This window comes from Carcharodon carcharias, chromosome 16 (genome assembly GCF_017639515.1).
Source record: "Carcharodon carcharias isolate sCarCar2 chromosome 16, sCarCar2.pri, whole genome shotgun sequence".
In the NCBI taxonomy this organism is placed as follows: domain Eukaryota; kingdom Metazoa; phylum Chordata; class Chondrichthyes; order Lamniformes; family Lamnidae; genus Carcharodon; species Carcharodon carcharias.
Window position 1 is genome coordinate 58631467 of NC_054482.1, and position 27315 is coordinate 58658781.

A 27315-nucleotide genomic window follows, 5' to 3' on the forward strand; every position below is an offset into this window, starting at 1 on the left:
AAATTTCTCCTCTGAAGAAAAAGCAATACGAACCTGTGCACATAGGATGGCTTGAATCTTTCACTACATGGAAACTGCACAACCACTTCAATTTTCTTTAATGGGTCTTGCCTATCTGTAATTATGAACAGTTAAATGTTCGGCTGAAGAATAATCAATAACCATTAAAAGCTCCATTTATAATTGATCATTCTTACAGGCTAGATATTTGATTATATCAGGTCTACAATGCTCATTGTGGCTAACCTCTTTGATAGGAAATTTTAATGAAAGCATAAGTGCTCATAAAGATGAAAGCCCAATAAATATGATAATTCATGTGTTGGCACCAGTAAATTGACTATGAAAGCTGCCAGATGGTTGCAAAAACTCAAAAACATCTATCTTGAATATCTCTCTTTAAGTTTGCATAATTTGCTGGCAGAATTCAGGAAATCCTGCTGTGAAACTAGCTTCTAGGATGCTGTGTAAGAGTAGTTCACAGATGATTCTTCTACAAAGTTCAAAATCCAAGACTCAATCATCTTCAGTGCTGCTCAGAGCTGGCTCTAACTTTTTTGCGGAGATGCTTGTGATGATGGTACTTATAATGGCATTATGTACAAAATTCCAGGATTCTAGTTCAGCACAGTTTGTAATATGCCAGATTCAATTGACACTTTTGCCTTCTACAAGTAGTTATCAAGAAATGCTCTAGTGAAGCAATAACACTAACCGTTTTGCAATTAAGGTGGTAGTACATTAAGACACTTTTGCTTTTTGCAGTGGACTAGTCAGTAGGACTAGAGACAAATGCACTGGCTTAGCAATTGAAGAGGGCACACAATAGAATGCATACCTCTACCAGTGTTAACTGAATGTTATTACAATTACTCAGCTCTTCCATGAGGCTTTTTCCTGCCTCGTTGGTTCTCTTTAAATACAAAGCAAAAAAAAACTATTTTTTATTAAGAACTTCCATCTCACTGAGGAGGCTTCAGACCAATCCACATCCAACAATCTGATCTGAAAACTCGGCTTAAATTTAGACAGCTGGGACAAATTCCATTACAGCAGTTGAGACAATCCACAACATTCTAAAACAATCAACAACATTCTAAATTAAACAAGACCTAACATTCTTTAAAAAAAAGTCAATTCGCCCAATCTCCCAATGTTAACAGCTTATTTAAAAATTTCCAGGATCCCAATCCAGGTCCACATCTTTGTCAAAATCTAATCAGTTCTTTCTTGGGCCATACTTTATCTGTGTATTAAGCTTCGTTGAAATCCATCCATTAGCTTTTGAGATATATTGTTTACAGCCAAACAGGCTGGCGGGGTGAAAACATTACATCTGCCCAACTTCAGTGGCAGAGGTAATAACTGTATGACTTCTAGAGAATTTAGTTTAACTTCAGAAATATAATAAAAATAATAAAATAGCAAAACACCACAACAACAACATCTTGTATTTATATAGTGTCTTTAACATAATAAAACACCCAAGGTGCTAAATGTAGCACAGAGCCATGGAGATATTAGGGGCAGATGACCAAAACCTTGGCTAATGAGGTGAATTTTAAGGAAGAAAGAACAAGTGGGAGCCAAAAAGGTTTAGGAAGGGAATTCCAGAGCTTAGCACCTAGACAGCTTTTTAAAATTCATTTATGAGATGTGGGCATCACTGGCTAGGCCAGCATTTATTTCCCATCCCCAAATGCCCTTCATGAGCTGCTTTCTTGAACCACTGCTGTGCACGTGGTGTAGGTACACCCACAGTGCAGTTATGGAGGGAGTTCCAGCTAAAGGTACAATTACCAATAATGGAGCAATTAAAATTGAGGAACCTCAAGAGGCCAGAAGTAGAAGAGCGTGGATATCTTGGAGGTTTGTGGAGCTATAGGAGAATACAGAGATAGGGAGGGTTGAAGTAATAGAGGGATTTGAAAACAAAGATGAGAATGAGAATTTTTAAATCAAGCTGTTGCTTAACCGGTCATCAGAGAACACAGGGGTGATGAGTAAACAGTGCTTGGTGCAAGTTAGGACATGGGCAGTGGAGTTTTAGATGACCTCAAGTTTACGAAGTGTGGAACATGGGTAGCCAGCCACATATGAATTGGAATAGTCAAATCCAGAGGTAACAAAAGCATGGATAAGAGTTTGGGCAGCAGATGAGATGAGGCAGGGGTGGAGTTGGACGATGTTATGAAGATGAAAATAAGCATTCTTCGTGATGACATGGATATGTGGTCAGAAGCTCATCTCAGGGTCAAATGTGACATCATGGTTACGAACAGTTTGGTTAAGCCTCAGACAATTTTCAGGAAGAGGGATGGGGTCAGTGGTTAGGGAATGGAGTTTATCATGGGGATAAACTTACCTATGTCTCTGAAGCTTCAAACTAGCTTGCAAATTGCAAATGAAATAAAGCAAATGTAATGTTTCTTTCTTATAATAGGTAAACCTCACTGCATCTGTTCCTTACAGAGAAGGTATATTTCTGATTGGCAACTGTGGGAAAAATTTTCCCCCTGTTGCTGGGGGGGAAGAGCAGAAGCAGGCGCAAGTAGGCGGGCTCCCGATCGGCAGCCCCGGTTGGGGGCGCGCCGCCATTTTGCGTGGGTGGGCTAATTAAGGCACGCCCAGCTTGATGTCCAACAGGAAGCGCTATGCACCCCCTATGCAGGCTGTTGGGGGAGGCGGGGGGGGATTTCCCTCACCGGGAGTGCGCGCTTTCGTGCATGCACACGGAAGAGCGCACAGATCTCCCTGAGTCAAAGTGCTGCCTCAGGGAGATTGGCTCCGTTTTGAAACTTTTAATGAAGGAGTTTAAAAATTTTCCCTGACATGTACCCTCATGTGATACTGTCACGTGAGTTGGGACATGTCCATAACTTTTATTGCAACCTTTCATTAAAATTTAAAAACCCTCATGAAGCATCACCCAGCCAATGTATGAAGTTTCATGTTCACAAGCCTGTCTGGGCTCCTGGCCTGCCTGCCAGCCTTAAGGTTGGACGTGCAAGTTGTTAATAAGCTGAATTGGTTTCTTAATGGCCTTAATAGGCCATTGACTTGGCTGCGTGCTCGCAGACCTGAAAATGTAAATGATGCGGGGTGACATTGGGAGTTCCACCTGATGTCACACCTCCCCCCGGTTCATTTTACCCATCGGCGTGCAGGTCCCACACCCCTGCCCCCACAAGCCGACAGAAAAATTCTGCCCCACGTGTAGCCAAAACATTTCAGAACCCATAAAAAATAGTTTGCAAGCAGAAAACTGTGTAGCTTTGGAGAGACAAAAACCTTGACATCTAGAACCTGGAAACTAAGCTCTTTTGTACTGGGTTTTAAAATTTGCCTTTTTATTCATAGTGGAGCTGTCACTGAGTAAAAAAGAGAATACTTTCAAAAGCGTCAGCTAGACTTTCCAGCATTGAAGAAATGCACAGCTGCAACTGTAATGGGTCACTCGGCCAATGCATGTGCATTGCTTTAGGAACTGGAATTAATTCAGAATTGAAGAAGATTTTATTAAAGTTTTTGATTAACTCTTTGCTTGTATTTAAAGCAATTGTGACCACCTGGCTAATGAGGAGCTTGCTTGCCCCAACTGAATAAACAATCTGAAAGACAATGTGTCCTTTTGAATGCCAGAAACAAATATCAATATCATCTATGTACAGGAGTCATCTGTTTAAACACCCATTATAGTTTTCAGCTACCGCTGGAAAATGACAGTGCAATGGCCGCTACAATGATGGGTCGATCATGTGCATCTGCTCCCTGTCATCAACTCCACCTCCGCCTCCCCCACCACCCCCAACACATTTTTGATCAATTTCTACAGCTGGAATAGTTCCAAGAAAAACATATGTATAATATATACCTTGCTGCTTTGGAGGTATTCTGATAATATTGTAAGCAAAAGAAAATCCCTTCCCAAAGCAATTGCCAATATTGTAGACAGTTCCATCATGCTCAATGTGAGGGTGGGCAGTCACACCATTGATTGTGCAATAGTTGCAAAGATCCACCTGCATCAAAATAAAATTACATTGCAAAATACATACCAAAATTTGAATCAGTGGTTGTACAAATTCTAATTTCTTAATGTGGAATGAGACCTGTAGCTTCCTTTCAACTTAATAAATTTTATAAATATTTTTCTCCTGGTTCTGAGGTTTACCTATGCTCTTCAGCACTGCCTAAGAGTGTGAATGGTGGAAAATTAAGGCCAAAATTAACTTTACAGTGTAAATAAAAACCAGAAATTGCAAAAGAAAGGACTCAACTGAAACATCAACATGTCTCTTCTTTCCACAGATGCTGACAGGCGTACTGAATATTTGCAACAATTTTGTTTTTGTGTCCATTACAACTTCAGAACTGTTGCAATAACTGTAAAACAAAGCAGCATATGTATTTAACTCCACATTAGATAGACAGCAGGTACCAGGATATCTCACAAGTGGTATAGTGAACAACATAATTCAGCATAAAATGTGTGAGTACATTGCTAGCATCCTCCTGAAAGCATGATCATCCAGCACATTCCCTTGAATGGTGGAGCTATGAATGGTTGAACCTTGAAGGAGAAATGTTTTGCTGTAGGATATTGCAATCACTAAAGAAAAATGATAAAGACTGAACACCCTTGACTGTCTCAGCATGATTCCAGATTAATTTGTCTTGGTTGATACTGGCATCCACCAAGATTCCTAGCTAATAATATAAATTAATAGCTGATGTGTTCTAATTACTACAAGAAATCCCTTTTTAACTTGTGTAAGGCGATAATATCTCGCTCACCAGGCACCCACTAACATATTCCACTGGTCAACCTAATGTTCAAGATGTTGGCTCAAGTGTCAGCAAAGAAATATCTGTGAAAACAATGAGGCAATATTTGCAGAAATGTCTGGAACAATGACTTAGAGGATGTCCCATACAATGCCACCCATTACATAATTGACAAGGATATTGAATAAGGCCGCAACACTGTAAAACTTTATTCTATCCTCTTTAAAGAGAGCTGTTTGGAGCTGGAGCAGACAACTTGTTTAAAATTCAACATTTTGCTCAGTTCTGTAGCTTTCAGCTTCATTATGATGGCCACGTGAATCATTTGGTTGAAAGCCTTATGAAAGGCCATAAAAGCAGTTTACGTGGGTTTCACCTGAGCTTTACAGCATTCTGCAACCTCGCATAAAGCCATAGCCTGCTGTTTCTCAAAAATGTCATCCTCTTCAAAAGATAATTGTAATAACTGCTTCCTGGGAAGGATAATAATAATTTAGGAACACAAGTTATAGCAGCAAGAGTAAGCCATATAACCTCTTGAGCCTGATCTGTCATTCAATCAGATCAAGGCTGATCTTTTGACTTTAATTCCACATATTTGCTTGATCTCTGATCCCTTGATTTCCCCTAGATCCCAAAAATCTATAAATCCCAGCCTTGAATATGCTCAATTACTGCCATCCACAGCCCTCTGGGGTGGAGAATTCCAAAATTCACAACCTGTTTTTTTAAACAATTCATCTTCATCTAAGGCTACAAGATCAGACTAGGAATCCTGTGACAAGTGATCTAACTCCTGACTCCCCAAAGCCTGTCCACCATCTACAAGGCACAAATCAGGAGTGTGATGGAATACTCTCCACTTGCCTGGATGAGTGCAGCTCCAACAGCACTCAAAAAGCTCAACACCATCCAGGACAAAGCAGCCTGCTTGATTGGCACCACACCCACAAACAATCACACCCTCTAACACCGACGTACATTAGCAGCAGTGTGTGCCATCTATAAGATGCACTGCAGAAATTCACCTAGGCCTCTTAGACAGCACCTTCCAAACCCACAAGCACTGCCATCTAGAAGGACAAGGGCAGCAGATGGATGGGAATACCACCACCCAAGAAGTTTCCCTCCAAGCCACTCACCATCCTGACTTGGAAATATATCGCCATTCCTTCAGTGTCGCTGGGTCAAAATCCTGGAACTGGAATTCCCTTCCTAACAGCACTCTGGGTGTACCTACACCACAGGGGCTACAGCAGTTTAAGGCAGCTCACCACCACTTTCTCAAGGGCAGCTAGGGATGGGCAATAAATACTGGCCCAGTCAGGGAAGCCCACATCTCATGAATGAATAAAGAAAATGGCTTAAATGATGAACCCCTTATCCTGAGCCTGTGCTTCTTAATTCTAGACTCTCCATCCAGGTGAAATAGCATCTCAGTATCTACCCCCTCAAGTCCCCTCATTGAGATCAGTTCTCACTCTTCTAATCTCAAAGAGATAAGAAACCTTATCTACTCAATCTCTCATTGTATACACTTCACTGCACTACCTCCAAGGCAAGTATAGATACAGAAAAACATTTCCATTGGTCAAGGAAATGCAGAATAAAGGATATAAACTAAAATCAGAGCTAGGCCATTCAGGGTGAAATCAGGGGGCAGAATTTTACGTCCCATGGGCGGGCATGCGCCTGACTCAATCCGGTGTAAAATAGCACGTGATGACGTCAGGCAAGCATCCGACATCATTGCGCACTCGTGCGATATTTCGGTCGTTGTGTGCGCGCAAGTGTGGTCAGCGCGCCCGCCGACAAGTAGGAGACCTATCAAGGCCATTATTGTATTAATTATGAGCAATTTTTACAGTTGGATCTAGGTGTGTGGATCAAAGGAGTTGAGGCACAGATCAACTATGATCTAATAGAATGGCGATGGTGCAGATTTGAGGGCTGAACGGTTTACTCCTCTTATGTTCCAAACAACAAGCCAGATTTGTCAGATTTCAGTTAATTATGGTGCTGCTCTTCTGCGTGAGAATGAATACTTAAGGTGGTTTAATGACACAAGCAGCAGAGGTCTTCAGGATTCTAACATGTCACTGTTCAACAAAACAAATAAATGAAACTAATACGGAAAAGAAGAATGAATGTTAAAAATCTCTAAACAAGTATAAATTCTAGAGGCTAGAGACACTCAATATAAGCAAATTGTGACAGTGAATCAAGAGAATATAATGACAATGAAGGTGAATCAAAGCTCACAAAACAAAATGTATTGCCCATTTATTAAGATGTTCTCAAAGGAAATGAGGGAAGTTGATCTGCAGAGGCAGGTTAGTCATACAACAACAGGAATCACTTAGTAAACATTAAGTACCAGAAAGGTAAAAACAAAAAACTGCGGATGCTGGAAATCCAAAACAAAAACAGATTCTCCGCCGATGCTGCCAGACCTGCTGAGTTTTTCCAGGTAATTCTGTTTTTGTTTTGAAGTACCAGAAAGGCCCTGAGTGAAAATAAGGTGTCATCCACATGAAATGGATCGAAGAAACTATAACACATGCATTAACAGTTATTCTTATTATTTGAAATAGACAAACTGTCTGATGAAAAAGGGAAAGAAGCCACAGTAAAGATAAAAACATGTTGTTATAGTCCAACTCCACAAAAATAACATTTCTGAAGTTTTAGGGTCTTTATTTGAGCAGCCTATAGTGGTCCATTTAAAAACCACGGATTAGACAGCTCAACATTCAGATATACTGGTTGAAGCTAAAATGGGTGCAGGAGCCTCATTTCAGTTATACATTTATTTTAGGCAGCTGCCTGTCGAAAGAATAAAAGTGGAATCAGTTTAGTATTGGCTCAAATTCCCACATAGAATGGGTACAGGCCCCTATATTAAGAATTTGGAAATAAAACTGTGTCAATTTTGTGGATGCAACAGTGTTGAATTTAGGTCTCTGTATGTTTTCCATGAGATGAATCTTACAGCAAGCCTGTTCTGACGAAAATGATTGGTTCTTTAACAGCAATGCACATAACAATTCATTTTCCAAAGTGAATTTGGATGCATAATGCTGTTGGCCTCGTAAGAAGATAGCAACACAGTGCCATGAAGAACAATATAGCAATATTATAGATCATGCTGTTTTTTGTAACTACATGGACAGCTTTGTACTATGAATCAACACAGGTTAGTAACTGCTTTCGACTTGGATAAGCAATTTCACAGATGGATGTCACAAATAGGTGTAAAAGGAGTTTCTCATTCAATCCATTTAAATTGGATTTGAACCCATGTTTCAAAGGTAAAATAAGCCAGTTTGCTCATTTTATGCAGTAATGAAACAAGAATCATTGACACAATTATCTCTGCAGCTGATAGAAAGACTGTAAAGTAAAACCATTCCATTTTCAAATTACTTGATGATTGTTCAATTAATTTACAGAATTACATGGCAAAACCTGTACAACAACAGAATTTCATCCTTATTGCTTTCATTATTAACACAATGGTTATTTGCACTAACCAATCAGAACAATGCATCATAAGCAGAACTTAATTACCTTTTGTATTGTTTCCAGTGTTTCTGGGTTGACCTTTGTGATATAGTTGGTTTCAGTGCAGGCATAATATTCTTCTCCAATGGGATACAAATTTACAAGAGCATTGTCAGTGATTTCTAAACCCTCAAAATAGGAAAAAAACCTGAAATAAAGAGAAATAAGAAGTTAAAAAAACACTAGGTCGAAGGAAAACATCACAGTTGGAAAATTCTGGATTAAGCTCTATCTATCTCAGAAATGTCCCATTGCAAAGGTGGTACTCTGGGTGCTTGTGGAGAATTTTGGTCTGCCCTGTCAGTAAGAACCATGGGGAGTGAATTCAAGATAAAAATTATTAGTGGGGAAATGGAAAGTATACTTACGTACATACACACATACGTACATATGAATTAAGAGCAGGAGTAGGCCACTCAGCCTCTCGAGCCTGCTCTGCCATTGATCCGCCATGGCTGATCTGAATGTAACCTCAACCCCACATTCCTGTCTACCCCCGACAACCTTTCACCCTCTTGTTAATCAAGAATCTATTGAGCTCTGCCTTAAAACTATTCAAAAACTCTGCTTCCATTGCCTTTTGAGGAAGAGAGTTCCAAACAGGTCGCTCCGAGAGAAAAAATTTCTCCTCATCTCTGTCTTAAATGAGCAACCGCTTATTTTTAAACAGTGACCCTTAGTTCTCGATTCTCCCACAAGAGGAAACATCCTCTCCACATCAACCCTGTCAAGACCCCTCAGGATCTTATGACAATAAAATTTTTAATCTCAGTTTGCCAGTTTGAGATTGTATCTGGCTTGTTGTTTTATAGTGTGAGGAATGGTCATTAATATGTTAATATATCCCTGGAAAACAGTTCTTTGTTCAGTTACCCATTCGATGTAAAATAAGCCAGTTTGTTGGTTTATGATGGGCCTTGTCTCATGAGAATAATTTTCCATCTGTCTTTTATAAAGACAGGAGGTAGCATGAGATGGCACAGGTGAGATCACAGTGCCAAGTACAGGCAAGGGGCTTATTGACATGATCCTCAGTTTATGCTCTCATTTAACTAGATACTGGTCAATAAAGGTGCTCTCCAGATCACTCAAAATACTAGATCTGCTTATAGGAGTGACTAGTAATGCTGAACTGTAATGACTTGATGTGCCATACAGGTTTCAACTAGAAACAGGTACCTTTATTGCAGAGAGCTTTTCAGATGCTATATTTTTGAACCAGATCCTCAACAAGAAGCCCCGCCTCCTGGATTACCCACGCTAAGGGCTCATTGGTTGGAACCTCCAAGAACAATCATGACCTTTGATAAGCAGTAGGAGAGGCTATACCTTCAATTATTACACTTCCTCTCCCTTTAGTTTACAGAGAACATTTGAATACCCAACAAGATATATATACAACTCAGATGATTAATGAGTAAGTCTCTGAGGTGGTTTCCTTCTGCGGTTAGAGCAGTGTAGATCTACCACTTAAGGTTCTTCCATTGGATCAGGAACTGCAGCACCAGATACATCATTAGAAAGTGGCAGTTCAGTGTTTGGCAACTCTATGGAGACATTGGACATGACTGTCACCTCAGGGATTAATGGTTTGTCATTAATCACAGGCGGAAAAGCTGCTTGTTGGAATGTCCCTCTATCCTAAGATGATCCACATGTTTTCAAACAATTCAGTCTTCCACTTCCACCTGGAAAGGCAAGGGACCAGTTTCTGAGACAGTTGTACCAGGAACCCAACAAGGTCCGCATCCCTAAATTATGCATGAAAACTGTATCTCCTATAATGAATCTTCAAGCTTTGCTATGAATATCGTGATTCAATTTTGATTACTCTGATGCTACATGCTTGAACCAGGTCTTCAATAAGAAGCTCCACCCCGTTTACCATGTTTAGGGGCTGTTGATCGGAGCGTCCAAGAACAATGTGTGTATGTCTTCAATTGAGCCATTGTTCACTCCAGGTTCTGTGGCTGGGTACCTTCATATAGGTATTTAAATGTGTGTTCTCCCCATTGTTGGTATCCCACTACTCCAGTATCTACCTCCATTATTAGTGGCTTTCCAGTAAATTGGATTGTGACAATAATAGGTTCGATTTCTACCGTTGTAATGTTGCATGGGAAATAGAAGTCGGTATCAGCAGTTTCAAGTTCTGTTGTATTATTCAATTCAATCATATTGGCTTGCTGCCTTATGGGCTGTTTCAATTTCGCCCTGTAATTGCTTTATTGCGTGGCCTTTCTTATGGCAGAAATGGCTTTGGGGGTCGAGGGGTGATGAGGGGAAATTGGTATGTGACAGGGATGCACCCATCCCTGAGACAGAGCCAGCTCCAGGCCAAGGCAACGCCCTCAGTATCCAACTGCAAAACATCAAGGTGGGGGAGGGCCTGCTCAAGTGGTTGGAGCTGAAAGTCAGCACAACTGGACAACTAAAGGGAAGTCCCAATAATTATGAGAGCCTTCTCTTTATTCCTCACAATTTGGTGAAGGCCACATGGCAGCAGATCTGGCCCAGGGGGTTCTCATGACAAGATCCCAGCAAGGTGTAGAGCTGCCGTTCACATTGAGCCATTGGCCATTGGCTCCAGGCAGAGTTAGGGAAGGATGGACGGAGGGAGGGAGATGCCTACAAGGGTTATGCAGGTGAATGACAGCCAATTCGTAACTGCTAACCTCCATCCTCCCGGGGTAATGGACCTGCCTGACAAGGACTCACGTGGTTAGTCTTTCTATTGTGACAAGGTCTCTCCATAGAGTCTTGACGGCAGTGGATGCAAGCTGAATCGTGTGAGTGGGAGGTCTCTTGTACATGAAAATCATCACCCTTGTCAAAGAGCAATGTCTCCATGCTCAGCCATATATTAGTGGGAGGAAGACCCATCCTTAGTCCCCTCCTGGAAGGGATAGAGTGTACAAGACCATTAAAGCAACTAGTAGCAAGGATGAATCCAGGAGACTTCCAAGCAATGCAACATTACATATATGTGAGAGTGCAAAAACTATTTACAATCATTGAACACCTGCGCCACTGTGGTCATTCAATGCTTCTTAATTTTCCTTACTCTACCGCAAAGTCTAGGTGCTTTCTTGACATCCACGGCAGAGGTGGAGGCAGTTTGCTGACTACCATGCCCTGTTGACTTTGGTGACTTTCTCCATGACCACTCCCAGCGGCTCATTATCTGACTCAGACTTAGCAGGGGCTCTTCCCCAGCAATCCCCTGAGTGCCAGAGATCTGAAAAATCAAAGGCTAATAGTAGAATCCCCTAAATGGATGGAGCTTGATGGTCCAAAGTCCCATATCTAATTCCATTGTTTCATAGGAAAATAAAAACATAAGAAATAGAGGCATGAATAGACCATGTGGCCCTCTCAAGACTGCCCCACCATTCAATAAGCTCATGGCTGAACTTTGATCTCAATTCCGCTTTCCTGCCCAATTGCCATATCTCTTGATTCCCTTAAAGTCCAAAAGTCTATCAATCTCAGTTTTGAATGTACTTAACAACTGAGCATTCACAGCCCTCTTTGATAGAGAATTCCAAAAATTTGAAATGCTCTGAGTGAAGAAATTTCTCTTCAACTAGTACTAATTAGTTGTCCCTTTATCTGGAGATTAACCCAATGAGTTCCAGACTCTTCAGACAGGTGAAACACCTCTCAGCATCTACCCTGTCAAGCTCTCTCGGAATCTTATACACTTCAATTAGATCAACTTTCATTCTTCTAAACTATAGAGAGTATAGATTTGATCTACTCAGTCTCTCCTTGTAGGACGACCCTCTCATCCAAGGATCCAATTAGTGACCATTTGTGGTACCCCTTCTAAGACAAGTGTATCCTTCCTTAGTTGGGGAGACCAATATAGTACACAGTACTCCAGGTTGGTCTCACTAAAGTCCTGTGCTTTCTTATGCTGTTATGCACTTAGGGTAATAGAGTCATTACATCACAGAAGGAGGCCATTTGGCCCATTAGGTTCATGCTGGCTCTCGGTAAAGCAATCCAGTCAGTCCCATTCCGCCCTCTATCCCTCTAGTCCTGCAAGTTTATTCCCTTTTAAAATCATTGATCATCTCTGCTTCCACCAGCCTCGTAGGCAATGAGTTCCAGGTCATTACCAGACACTACATGAAGAAGGTGTTCCTCACTAGACTACTGCATTTCTTGCTCAAAGCCCACCACCTGTGTCCCTTGGTCCTTGTACCATCAACTAATAGGAATAGCTTTTCTTTGTCTACCTTACCTAAACCTGTCATGATCTTGTATACCTCTATCAAATCTCCTTTGCTCCAAGGAAAGCAATCCCAGCTTCTCCAACCTAACCTTGTAGCTAAAATCCCCCTTCCCTGGAACCACTCTGGTAAATCTCCTCTGCATTCTCTCAAGGAACCTTACATTCTTCCTAAAGTATGGTGACCAGAAATAGATGCAATAGTCTAGTTGTGACCCAAGCTTTATAAAGGTTCATCATAACTTGCCTGCTTTTGTACTTAATGCTTATATATATGAAACCCATGTTCCCATGTTTTGCTAATTACTTATCAGTATGTCCTGCCACCTTCAAAGACCTATGTACATGAACCCCCATATCCTTCCATCTTTGCACACTCTTAGAATTGTGCCATTAACCCTGTATTACTTATCCCTATTTCTTCTGCCAAGCTGCATCATCTCACACTTCTCTATATTGAATTCCATCTGCCACTTGTCTGCCCATTCTGCTAGCATATCTAGAGTCAATTACTATTTTCCTCACTGTGCCACATCTCCGAGGTTGGTATAATAGGCAAATGATGAAGTTTTACTCTGTATTCCAATATCCAAGTTTTTTACCTATATCAATAAAGTAGTGGTCCTAGCATTGACCTTTGGCAAACACCACAGTCTAACATGCTCCAGTTTGAAAAATAGCCATTTACCATGACTCAGTTTTCTGTCCTTAAGCCAATTTCTTATCCAAGATGACATGATCCTCCTATTCCATGATCCTCAGTTTTTATAATCAACCTTTTATGCACTTTGTCAAACACATTTTTAAAATCCATATAAATAATATTCACTGAACTCACTTCAAATTTCTCTGTTACTTCATCAAATAATTCAATTTAATTCACCAAGCACAATCTGTTTTTCATAAGTTTTGCTGGATCATCCCCAAGGATATGCTACATTGGGAGGTACCCAAGCCAAGAGACCAGCAGGGTGCCCAAAGCTCTGATTCAAGGATGTTGTCAAATGAGACATGTAAGCCCCCAACATCAATCAAAAATGGGGAAATTCTAGCTGACGATTGATGCAAATGGTGACACCAGCTGTGGGCAGGAATTTGCCACCATGGCGACATGTGGTTTCAGAAGCTCTAAAGCAGACACCAGCCCTGAAAACAGGGTGTCAACGGAGATCATCCTGCACTATCGGCAGGGAAAACTTCATGTGTGGCACTTGTGGCAGACTATGGCCCAGAGTTTCATCACGGGGGAGGGCCGCTCTGAAAATAGCGCCTGGAAATTGAAAGTCCCGCCCTCTAACACAGCACTTCCCGGTAATGGGAGTGGGGTGGGTTTTGCTCAGATGCGATTTACAGAGGCAGCTGGATATTTCAATTATCAGCTGCCTCCACTGAAGTGGGATTTTGGTAGGCTAGGTTTATGAAACCTGACATTTGCAGATTAGACCAGGTAAGAACATGTTTGAACTTGATGATGTGTTTGGATAGCTTTGGAGAGGCAAGGTACCCCTTTGGATCTGGCTCCAGGGCACATTTGGGAGGTAAGATGTCCTTTGGTGGCAGTCAGATGCCGTTTGGCATAGGTCAGGTGACCTTTGGAAGTGTTAAAAGTAGGCATAATTGTGCATAAACTCATTACTGTCAAGCTTGTTGGAACTGTTAACAGAACTGTCAAAATCAACTGTCAAAACTGTCAGAAACATCTGTTAAAGGGAGTTGCCAAGCTATCAAGGCATTTAAAAGTCCAGCCCTTTAAATCTTTAAAAAAAAGTTCTTGAATGTTAAAAAATGATTGCTTGCTCTTTCACACTGTTGACATAAGCCCAAGGGTTTCCATTATTGGATCACTGCTGCATGACTGATTTCATGACAACCAATTTCACAGTAGGGTGGCTTCCATTTCAGTTTGATTGACAGCTAAGGTGGATCTAGACTCTTTAATGGGGACTATGAATTCTGATGCTCATTGTTCTAAGGGATTGTGCACTTGAATGAAATGTTTGTTGTTATAAGTCTTTATTTAGTTGAAGGAGCACCAAGGTAGTAATTGAGTTTTTATGAATGAAAATGTTGTTTTTCCAATAGGCACTTTCAATAGGTCTTCAACAGACACTTAGATTTATTTTATAGAATTTTATTTTATCTCATCACTGCTTGGGTCCTGAAGTCTGCCTATGGTTGATACTTAGTGTGTTGCATGGTAGGTGTATGGCCAAAGATTGGTGGTTGGGAAGCATGGGTTGAAACGAGTTTGCACTAAGTTAACATTGGGCTATAAAGGGCCATTGGGGTGGGTACAGGGAATATAAAGAGCCATGGGGTGAGTGCAGGGCATGAGATGGCATGGGTTGGCATGGATGGGGTACATGTTGGAGTGAGGGGGTGTGAGGACTAGAGGGTTTTAAGCTTTATTTTTTTATTTTTGGACGCAGTACCAGAGCCTCAAGGCAGGCCTTCCGCCCAGCCTGTCTCTGCACCTGAAAGCCTCATCACTTCTTCCAGGCTCCACCCTGACCCCTATTCTAGCCTGACCCCCAGACTGAAAACCCAACGTCTGGGCAATCATTTTTAAAGATTGTTCGGGAGCCAGGGATTCTCCCATCTCTGCACGCCTGAGCCAGGAGTGAAAATCTGGGCCTTTTGTCTTTTCCACATCAAAAGAAGTGCAGCAGATGATCATATCTGATCTTACCAAATTTATGAGGTTGTCTTTCTCTCGCAAATGGAACGACCTCTGACTCTCCTTAATTAGCTATAAGCTCTCCAAGAGCCTGTTGATTTTTTCCCTGATATTGTTTCTAAAATCTTACCCACCACTGATGTTAAACTGACTAGCCAGAGTAACTGGGAATGTTGTTACACCATTTCTTGAATTGGGGTGTAATATTTGCCACTCTCTAATCCTCTGGCACCTCCCCCTGTATCTAGTGGAGATTGGAAGATTATTGCAAACATTTCTGTTATCTCTATTCTCACTTCCTTTAGTAACCTGGGATGCAAGCCATCTGGTCCAGGCAACTAATCTGCTCATAAACATAGCAAGCCTTTCCAATTCATCCTGCCTATCAATTTTCACCTAATCCATTACCTCTACCTTCTATGCTTCTACTGATATTTTGTCAGCCTCCACCACAATAATTATAATATTGGACAGTTAACACAAAAAGTATGCTAATAAACAAAAGACATGATAAGTGTTTGTCTCCTTTTAAATGACCAGCATTTTTTAAAAAAAAATACATTTCTTACAAGAAACACTGAATTAAACATAGAATTAATTTCTATACTATATAAGCATTCCAATTAAATAATAGCAAAAGTAATTTCATAACCTGGAGAAGATATTCTTGCATGGGTCAGGGTAACCAAAAGTACCAAATTCAGTGATAACAACTCGTTTCTCAGTCATAGCCCTTACGTAGGAATCGGTTTGAATAAACCTACAAAGAAATAAAAATTTTCTGTTGAAGCCTAAATAATTGCAATCTATCAAATCAGGTAATTGGTAATGATATTGTTGAATAAATGCTTAACACTTAGGATAATCTTGTTTACTATTCTAATGCAGATGTTTACTCATTTATTTTAAGTGGATTAACAATTGTACTAAAACAGTGGACAGAAGAAATTTCACTTGCATACAATAAGTGCTTGCGTTGTACACAATCATTAACAATAACTAAAACCTGCACTTCTTTAGAACATTTCAAGGTGCTTCATAGAGGCATAAGGGAAAAAAGGCAAAGAATGAGATATTTGGAGGTGTGACCAAAAGATTAGTCAGAGGTGGAATTTAAGGAGAGCCTTAAAAGAGGCAAAGCATGTTAGGGAGGCACTTCTAGAGACTGTAACCTAGCTGGCTGATATCATGCATGTTGAGATTAGGGTTGCTGCACAAGAGGCTGGAGTCAGCAGAATGGAATATTCAGTGGGACATGATGTAGCCATGGTTCCTTTTAAAATTTTGCCACTCTGCATGGTGGGTTTTTTCAATATGTGGTACCTTTAAATTATTTTTGCATGCTCGTGTGCAGTTTAACAGGATCATTGTAGCACTGGAAATGATTGCAGAAATATAGAGAAGTGAGGCCTTGAAAAGATTTAGACACCAGGCTGAGAATTGAAAATTTGAAACATTGGGTATCCAAGAGGGAGTAAACCGCACCAAATTCCATCAACACTTTTTCATTTATTCAGCTCAATGGATCTGTTCTTACTTGCCTCTAGTTTTATGTATTAGTTTGTTAATATATATATATCTCTAGAATGGCCCATCTTCCCAACCCTGCACCTTGGGAATTCCCTAAAGATGTGTCCTTGGCTTTGTCCTCTTCCTCATTACATTATGCCCCTTGATGGCATCATCTGCAGACAATGGATCAGCTTTCACATGGATACTGATGACAGACACCCACACCTCTCTCTGCCTTTCCACTGTCTCTATTGTTCAGCAACTAGTCTTGGAAGATCCTCAACTTCCTTCAGCTAAACATGAGGTACACTGAGCTATCATTCTGGGCTACTGCTACAAACTCCACATAAGAATTTACAGCACAGGAGGAAACCATTCAGCTCATAGTGCCTTTGCTGGCTCTTTGAAAGAGCAGTCATGCTTAGTACCACATTCCTGTTTTTGTCCTAACCCTGTAAGTTCCTCACCTTTAAGTATTTGTCCAACTCACTTTGCAATTATTTATGGAATCAATATCCTCCACTTTTTCAGGTAGAGCATTCCCAATCCTGATAACTCTCCAGATGAAATCCTGGGCAGAACCACACTGCAAGCAGTATTCTATTTGTCCCCAAGCTGGACTTGCAGCTCTAAATCCTCTATCACAAGGACAATCTACATCAACCCCTAGCATTTTCTGCCTCTCAGCCCATCTGTTGCTCGAGCTCTCAACCATGCCTTTGCCATTAGACCAAATTACTTCAAAAGCTCTCCAGGCTAGCTTTCCATTCCCTGTCCTTTGTAAACTTCAGTGCATCAAAAACTCAGCTTCCTGTATCCTATCTCGTAACAAGTCTGCCTTTGTTAACTTGTACTGGCTTATGTATATCCAGTCCTTCACATTTTAAGTTCTCAGTATAGTGTTTAAATCAAAAGCATTGAAGGCTGTAGAGTAGTTAAGACTTTCAGGAAGGATAATACTTACTGGTTATAATCACAGACATTGTCATTTGTGTCTTTGATTAGAGTAATTTTAGTACTATGGCAGGATCAGAAATCTCTTGGAAGGGATTTTTGAGAAGAAAATGACGGCAGTAACTTTGAAAGGGAGTGGCATTAAGTCTGAGGCAATGGATCCACGTATAATGTCAGCTAAGGGAAGATAGATAATTTGGGGTCTAGAGGAAATGGGTTCCAAGGAATATAACTGGAGTCTCATGGATAAACTAAGCTTGGAAAGGGCATGGGAGAGGGGAATAAAGATTGGTAAAGCTTGATGAAGTCTGATCAGATCTGGAGCTGTGTAGTTAAACCAGTTGCACTTAAGTTCACTCAAGTTTGTCTCCCATGGAATTGTGTGCATGAAGCTGAGCAGAACAACAAGGCTTATCTGGAGGGATAGAGGGGAGAATTAAAGACATGGTTAAAAGCTGCATAGGTATCGTGGAAATGGATGGACACAGACTAGACAGTTTGGAGCTTAGAATGAAGATGTAAGCAATTTGGGAGAGTTTTCATTTTCCTAGGGATGAATTCAGAAGGAAATGGAAGTGAAAGAGGGCAGGAAGATTTGGGTGGTGAAGGTTACAAGGAAGTGGCCAAAGATGATCTTGTCATTGAGAGCGTGGGAGACGCCATGGAATATGACAAGGTTGAAAGGGTTTCTATAATTATGACTGGCAAAGTTAAGGTAGAGCAATGAGTTCAGGAAGGATATGATGGAAGTGAATTCAGAGGAGTGAGGCAAGTAAATTGAGATTGATCTTTAAATCATCAGGATGAAGAGTTGCTTAGTGAAGAGGCTGAAGAAAGAAAATAGGGAAAATATTTTGGATGAAAACTCAAAGTGGGCTTTGAAGGACGGTAGACAATAAGGATATAAAAGGAGAGATGAGAATGATGGAAGGGCTGGGTGCTCAAAAAAAGCATGAGAGGAACAAAATGATGTCAGTTGATGATAAATATCTTAGTGGCACTACAGCAGTTTGGACAAGGCAGATGGTGGCCATTATAAAGAGGAGGAGGGTGGCTTTGGGAAAGGGCAATACAACAACATCTGTGAACTGATTTCAATAAAAATTTGGATCTCAATATGATCATCCACAGCAAAGGGGTTATTAGAGAGTGAGCAGACATTCTGCAGGGAAGCTGCGAATAGCAATGGTGACTATTGATCTGCTGGCAGATCCATGAGGGCAGTGGTATACTCTCAGCTCATAAAAAGTAAGATAAATGAGAAAAAGTATAAAGAAATATCAACCATCAATGTCAGACTATGATCAGTGATTTTAGCCATTAATGGTACTTGAAAGATTCCAGTATACTAGATAGATTGGGTTACAATTTTATCCACAATGCAGGAATGTCAAGGATGCTTTGCAAGACAAAATTCCTCCAAACCAACCTGGTAATTTCATTATTTCCCTTCCCAGGAATGGACACAACTATGGGACTGCCTAAAGCTTCTCTCAAAAATATTGGCAAGCCCTTTCAAGTTAGGGGTGGTTCTGTGCCTGAACCCGTGACTATCTGGTACGGTCAGTGCTATTAGAGCAACCATTAAAAACAAATCCCCAGATTCTTTCCTATTGATGCTGATTATTGCTGAGGCATGATTCCACGGATGGCAACAGCCCTGTTACTTCACCCAAGAAGTTGCTTATGTATTCCCTAGACTCGATTGTTTTTTTTATTCATTCATGGGATCTGGGTGTTACTGGCTGGCCAGCATCTATTGTCCATCCCTAACTGCCCTTGAGAAGGTGGTGGTGAGCTGCCTTTTTGAACAGCTGCAGTCCACGTGGTGTAGGTACACCCACAGTGATGTGAGGGAGGGAGTTCCAGGATTTTACCCAGTGATAGTGAAGGAGCGGCAATATATTTCCAAGTCAGGATGGTGCGTGGCTTGGAGAGGAACTTCCACGTGGTGGCATGTGTCTGCTGCCATTGTCCTTCTAGACGATAGTGGCCATGGATTTGGAAGGTGCTGTCTAAGGAGCATGGTGAAGTGCTACAGGGCATCTTGTAGATGGAACACACTGCTGCTACTGTGTGTCGGTGTTAGGAGGAGTAGATGTTTGTAGATGGGCTATTTTGTCCTGGATGGCGTTGAGTTTCTTGAGTGCTGTTGGAGCTTCACTCATACAGGCAAGTGGAGAGCATTCCATCACACTCCTAACCTGTGCCTTGTAGATGGTGGCAAGCTTTGGAGAGTCAGGAGGTGAGTTACTCGCTGCAGGATTCCTAGCCTCTGACCTGCTGTTGTAGCCACAGTATTTATATGGCCAGTCCAGTTCAGTTTTTGGTCAATGGTAACCCCCAGAATGTTGATAGTGGGGAGGTTCAGTGATGGTAATGCTGGAAAGTATCATAGCCGAGTTCAATCCCATTCTCTTTATACATTTACTTTCCAGCAGGTGCTCATTAGATAAACACAGTCAGGAACAGGAGGACCAAGGTTAATTTTTTCTCTCTCCTTGCTCTGAGGGATCACCCCAAACGTTTCCTAGCTGAGGTCAGCCAGCATTGCCGAGAATGCTAATCAAACCCTAAAGATCTTCAGAAAAATTATGAAGCAGGAAACCATCAGTAATTTGGTTAATAATGATGGTAATATATTGTGTATGGTGCCATTCAGAAGGAAATAAAGTAATTTTGTTTTAAAAGAATAGGTCATAGCTAAATCTTTTTATATTTATTCAAAATTGGCTCCATGTTTTTGTGACATTTGATAGCTTCATAATCTTCCATCAGATTTGCTAATATCTACTGAGACAGTTCTTTCTAAAACTTTGTTTGGGCAGGTATTAGAAAATATGAATTACATAAGTTGTACAATACCGTCTGTAATAGGTGACTTCTCCATTCTTGAAATCAAATTTGTGAAGTAGAGCTTGTCCGTCAAATAGATGATAGAATGGCTCTGAGCCTACCTCAAATAAACCAGGACCACATCGTAGCAGGCTGCCCATTAACCATGAAGGAACTGCACCTGGATAATCAGAAGAACTGGTGTGAATTGATCAATATGTAATGCCTACACGATTTTATTCATCTAGTTGCTTTAGCACTAAGCATATATACACAACTTGCATTTGAAGTGCTAGCTTGGCTCAGTGAAAGCACTCCCATCTTGAACTAGAGGGCCATGTTTTCAATCCTCATTCCAATCCTTAGCACATAACCTAAGGGAAACAGTGCAGAGGAGTGCTGCAGTGTTGAAATATGCTGCCTTTTGCAAACAACATTAAACCATGGTTGATTAATGACCCTCTGAGAGAAGAAATTCCTCCTCATCTCCATCTTAAAATGGGAGACCCCTTAAATTGAAACTGTGGCCTCCTGTTTTAGATTTCCCTACAAGGGGAAACATCCTCTCAGCATCTATCCTGTCAAGCCCCCTCAGAATCTTATACATTTCAATAAGATCACTTCTCATTCTTCTAAATTCCAATGAGTGCAGATGCAATCTGCTCAACCCTTCCTCATAAATCAATCCCTTAATCCCATGAATAACCTAGTGAACCTCCTCTGAACCGCCTCCAATGTAAGTATATCCCTCCTTAAGTAAGGAGACCAAAACTGTACACAATACTCCAGTGTGGTCTCATCAATGCCCTGTAAAGTTTGTAGCAAGACTTTCCTATTTTATATTCCATCTTCCTTGTAACAAAGGCCAACATTCCATTTGCCTTCCTAATTACTTGTTGTATTTTCATGCTAACTTTGTGATTCATGCATCAGGGCACCTAAAACCTTCTGTACTGCAGCATTCTGCAGTCTCTCTCCATTTAAATAATATTCTGCTTTTCTATTCTTCCCACCAAAGTGAACAACTCACATCTTCCCACATCTTACTCTATCTGCATGAAGTCATTAAACATTTTGCAAAATTGAAACCATGTATTGAAAGTAAACCTCCTGGCTGCGACACCCTCTATGACCTCTTCACTGGCTGTGTGGGAGTGCTACCCAGGTGTCTCCTGGAAGGAACCAGATCCCCCTCTTCCTGTCCAGCATCTGGACCAGGGTCTCCAATGCAGCACCAGAAAACCTGGTAGCCCAATCTGCAGATCTGTCAGCCATTTCTCTCCTTTAAGTGCAACCTGCAGCCAGGGTGCACCATTCCTTTAAAAAGTGCTGGCTGCCTTCAAGTAATATTGAAGAATTCTGACTTCTGGCTCCCGTAAAGAGACATGCAGCCAATGAATAATGCATGTAGCGCTGCCTTTTCCACTGACCTATTGTAATCTGCTGGCAGTACAAATTTTAGGTAATTTTTTTATTCTTTCATGGGATGTGGTGGTCACTGTCTAGAACAGCATTTATTGCCCATCACTAATTGCCCTTGAGGTTGTGGTGGTGAGCTGCCTTCTTGAAATACTGCAGTCCATGTGGTACACCCACAATGCTGTTAGGAAGGGAGTTCCAGGATTTTCACCTAGCGAGAGTGAAGGAACGGCAATATCATTCCACGTCAGGATGGTGTGGGGCTTGGAGGGGAATGTGCAGGTGGTGGTGTTCCCATGCATTTGCAGTCCTTGTCCTTCTTGGCGGTCAAGGTCGCAAGAAGGATCCCTCTGGCTTGAATAGGCACATGCTGTACATGCTCTTCTGCCTGTGTGCCTAGATATTTCTCAGTGAATTTGAATTTCTAGCCCTATATCATGTGATCCTCTTCAGTAAGCTATTTGAAATAATTGTGATGAGACATGCATCTGATTTGACATATAATGCTTTATTAATAAAGAATGATCATCACTTTCATAGAATTGTAGAATGATACATCATGGAAGGAATCCATTCAGCCCATTGGGCTACTGCTAGCTCTTTGAAAGAGATACACAATACATCCCACTCCCCTGCTCTTTACCTGTGGCCCTGAAAACTTTTCACTTTCAAAAGAGAATTGGATAAATGCTTGAAAGTTGTTATTGAATCTGCTTTCGTCACTCTTTTAAAAAGTGTATTCAAGATCATAATAACTTACTGTGTAAAGATTTTTTCTCAGTTCACTTTTGATTCTTTTGCTAATTATGTTAAGTGTGTTCTCTGGTCACTGTCCTTCTGCTACACAGTTTCTCCTTATTTACTCTATCAAAGTCTTCGTGATTTTGAACACCTCTACTAAATTTCCCCTTAACCTTCTCAGTTCCAAGCAGAACAACCCCAGCTTCTCCAGTCTCTCCACTTAACTGAAGTCTTTCATCCATGGTACCATTTTAGTAAATCTCTTCTGCACCCTCTCCAAGGCTTTGAACTCTTGCCTAAAGTGTCATTCCAGAATTGACCACAATAGTCCAACTGGAGACTAACCACTTTTTTAGGGGACTAGTATCCTTGCTGTTTATTCTATCTGTTATTTATAAAACTAATGATTCCATATGAGTTCTCAATTTCTCCTGCCACCTATAAGATTTGTGTATGGATACCTGGGGTTCTCTCTCTCTCTCTCTCTCTGTGTTCCTGCATCCCCTTTAAAATTATACCATTTTCCTTACATTGCTTTGCCTCATTCCCACCAAAATGAATCAACTTCACACATTCCTGTGATAAATTTCATCCATTTTACTATTCTATGACCTCCTGAAATCTGTTAAAGCCCCCCTCACTGTTTACTACATTTCTGAGTTTTGTGTCATTTGCAAACACTGAAATTATGCCGTGTATGTCAAAGTCCAGGTCATTAATATATCAAAAAGAGCAGTATCCTAATACCAACTACTGGAGGACACCACCGTATATTTCCCTCCAATCTTAAAAACAACTGTTTAACACTACTTTTGCCTATCTGTCCCTTAGGCAATTTGTATATATGCAGTCTTTTTCCCTTTAATCCCACAAAGTTCAATTTTGGTACCAAGTCTATTATGTGGTACTTTATCAAACACCTTTTAAATGATGGCACGCATCAACTTAATTTCCCTTATCAACCCTCCATTATTTTCTCACAGAATTCAATCAAGTTAATTAAACATGATTTGCCTTTGTCAACATCATGTTGGATTTCATTTATTAACCAATTTTTTCCCAAGGGTCAATTAATATTATACTGGATTAATATCTCTAAAAGTTTCCCCATCCTGACATTCAGTTGCTGGGTTTATCTCTCTCCTCGTTTTTAAACAGGATGAAATACATTTTCTATCGAAATACTTGAAGAAAATATTTAGAAAATGAAATTGGTCTTCTATTGGATGAAATCCACCACATCATTAAAAAGCAGTCAGATTTCTTTCTACAAATCACTGATATTAAATTTTGTGCATTGCTGATGAATGTTAATGAGGCTGATTGTAAGGAAAATATAAAATTAGCTTTTATCAAAACTGCTAAAGCACAGATAGAACAGCAGATGTTAATTCTCTTTCAATTTGCAAATTTGATTCCTAAAAACAAAATTAAATAATAAATAACAAACCTGTAACACAGGTTGGCAGCGGCTGAGCAGTTTCCTTTACTGTTTCAAACAACTTCCTATAGCCACCACTTGGATGTTCGATTCTGAAAGGTTTACATGTTTCACCAATTAATTAATTATACTTTGAAGCTTGTCCCATTAAAGATTTTTGTTTCAGTATAACACAAATTAAAATTTCTAACTGAGAAATCATAACTTACTGATTTGCCATTGAAGTCATTCTTTGATGAAAACTCCACTTTCAACAAAGTGTGATTTTTTTTTGTATTTCACAAGTATTATATAGGACAAAGCTCAATCACATTGCAAATTTAAGAGGTTTAAACAAATATCTTGGCCAATCACTGAGGCTTAGGAAAACAACAGCTGCTTTCAGCATGCAAATCCACAAGTTTTATTTTGCTATTTACAAGAAGCTGTGAATTTTCTTGAAAGACTTCTTCCTTGTTTCATCACAATCAGATTAGAGCAACACAAAGTATGTTGTCTCAAAGCAATTCACATTCTCGCAATGGTAGAGTCAACACGGCTGCACTCCTAAACAGATCTAAAATCTCAAAATTCATATCAGGAGTGATTCACTTCTTACATTTCTTAGACTGGTACTGAGTGTTTTTTTAAGGTAAAATGCTACAGCCAATAAAGCATTTTGAGCAAAGATGAGGAAGGTCGTGGATTAGAAATTTCTAAAAGTATTTTATTACTTGCTTATTTATGTTGCTACCTAGAATCAGGCAATAACTTGCCTACTTGTTATTACTGATGATTGACTTGATGATTTCCTTACAAAGTTAATGAAACGCAACTTTCACATCTCATAAACAAAGTACTGAAAAGCCACAGGGTATGAAAAGGATTGCAGCAATTTGGCACAAGATAAATTATATATCTTATAAATAGCACAATGCTTAGTAACTATAGGATTGAAATCCCCTCCAACTGGGAAATTTATGGAACATAATTTCAAACCCACAGACATGGTTTGACCTGTTGAAGGATCATGAGGACTCGAAACATCAACTCTTTTCTTCTCCACCGATGCTGCCAGACCTGCTGAGTTTTTCCAGGTAATTCTGTTTTTGTTTTGACCTCATGATTGGAGCTATAAATTTCAAAAGGATAAGCTGCAGTCAGCAGTACAGGGCTGGTCAGCAAGGGGTTAATTTGGTAATTTAGTGAAAACACAATGACTCATCAGAAAGGTTTGGACATTGAACTAACGCGGTCAAGGAAGTCTGACTACCCAATACAATAACTTAAAGGACATATCATCAATACTAAACATTCAAAGAATTATTCAACCACCAAAGACAATAGTACTGGAAGAGGTAAAAACAAAAAAACTGCGGATGCTGGAAATCCAAAACAAAAACAGAATTACCTGGAAAAACTCAGCAGGTCTGGCAGCACGGCGGAGAAGAAAAGAGTTGGCGTTTCGAGTCCTCATGACCCTTCGACAGAACTTGAGTTCGAGTCCAAGAAAGAGTTGAAATATAAGCTGGTTTAAGGTGTGTGGGGGGGGGGGGGGGGGGGGGGGGGGGGGGGTGCGGAGAGAGAGAGAGAGAGAGAGAGAAGTGGAGGGGGGGCTGTGGTTGTAGGGACAAACAAGCAGTGATAGAAGCAGATCATCAAAAGATGTCAACAACAATAGAACAAAAGAACACATAGGTGTTAAAGTTGGTGATATTATCTAAACGAATGTGCTAATTAAGAATGGATGGTAGGGCACTCAAAGTATAGCTCTAGTGGGGGTGGGGAGAGCATAGAAGATTTTAAAAATTTAAAAATAATGGAAATAGGTGGGAAAAGAAAAATCTATATAATTTATTGGGAAAAAAAGGAAGGGGGAAACAGAAAGGGGGTGGGGATGGGGGAGGGAGCTCACGACCTAAAGTTGTTGAATTCAATATTCAGTCCGGAAGGCTGTAAAGTGCCTAGTCGGAAGATGAGGTGTTGTTCCTCCAGTTTGCGTTGGGCTTCACTGGAACAATGCAGCAAGCCAAGGACAGACATGTGGGCAAGAGAGCAGGGTGGAGTGTTAAAATGGCAAGCGACAGGGAGGTTTGGGTCATTCTTGCGGACAGACCGCAGGTGTTCTGCAAAGCGGTCGCCCAGTTTACATTTGGTCTCTCCAACATAGAGGAGACCACTCTACATTGGTCTACATTTGCAGAACACCTGCGGTCTGTCCGCAAGAATGACCCAAACCTCCCTGTCGCTTGCCATTTTAACACTCCACCCTGCTCTCTTGCCCACATGTCTGTCCTTGGCTTGCTGCATTGTTCCAGTGAAGCCCAACGCAAACTGGAGGAACAACACCTCATCTTCCGACTAGGCACTTTACAGTCTTCCGGACTGAATATTGAATTCAACAACTTTAGGTCGTGAGCTCCCTCCCCCATCCTCACCCCCTTTCTGTTTCCCCCTTCCTTTTTTTCCAATAAATTATATAGATTTTTCTTTTCCCACCTATTTCCATTATTTTTAAATTTTTAAAATCTTCTATGCTCTCCCCACCCCCACTAGAGCTATACCTTGATTGCCCTACCATCCATTCTTAATTAGCACATTCGTTTAGATAATATCACCAACTTTAACACCTATGTGTTCTTTTGTTCTATTGTTGTTGACATCTTTTGATGATCTGCTTCTATCATTGCTTGTTTGTCCCTACAACTACACCAACCCCCTCCACTTCTCTCTCTCCGCCCCCCGCCCCCCCCACACACCTTAAACCAGCTTATATTTCAACTCTTTCTTGGACTCGAACTCAAGTTCTGTCGAAGGGTCATGAGGACTTGAAACGTCAACTCTTTTCTTCTCTGCCAATGCTGCCAGACCTGCTGAGTTTTTCTAGGTAATTCTGTTTTAGTACTGGAAGAGGGTCATTCAAACCCTCATTAACTTTGGAGCCAGGTGCTTTTGTTGTGCCTCATCAAACAGCAGGAGAATTGCTCATACAATGAGAACTGATAAAATTCACCTGGATACATCTTCCATGGAAAACCCTGCACTATTTCAACCAGCAGGAGCTGGTGACATTTGTCAGGACTTTGCATGGAATCAACTATATGGACATTGGAACAACAGGGAATATGTTTTGACATGTCTGAGTTAAATTATTATTAAAGCAAAGCA

At 40.7% G+C, this 27315-nt stretch overlaps 1 protein-coding gene across 1 annotated transcript in view; it reads right to left on the reverse strand.

The window, feature by feature from the left end:
• The window catches only part of rpe65c (retinoid isomerohydrolase RPE65 c), a 35423-nt gene extending 11026 nt beyond the window's left edge, over window positions 1–24397 (reverse strand). The window contains exons 1-7 of the mRNA XM_041207815.1: window positions 24378–24397; window positions 24178–24260; window positions 20598–20748; window positions 15919–16026; window positions 8359–8500; window positions 3875–4022; window positions 34–115 (exon numbers count right to left, since the gene is read on the reverse strand). Coding sequence (XP_041063749.1) covers window positions 34–115; window positions 3875–4022; window positions 8359–8500; window positions 15919–16026; window positions 20598–20748; window positions 24178–24260; window positions 24378–24397 — 734 coding nt within the window. The remainder of the gene's footprint in view (window positions 1–33; window positions 116–3874; window positions 4023–8358; window positions 8501–15918; window positions 16027–20597; window positions 20749–24177; window positions 24261–24377) is intronic.
• Between the last annotated feature and the right edge of the window lie 2918 nt (window positions 24398–27315).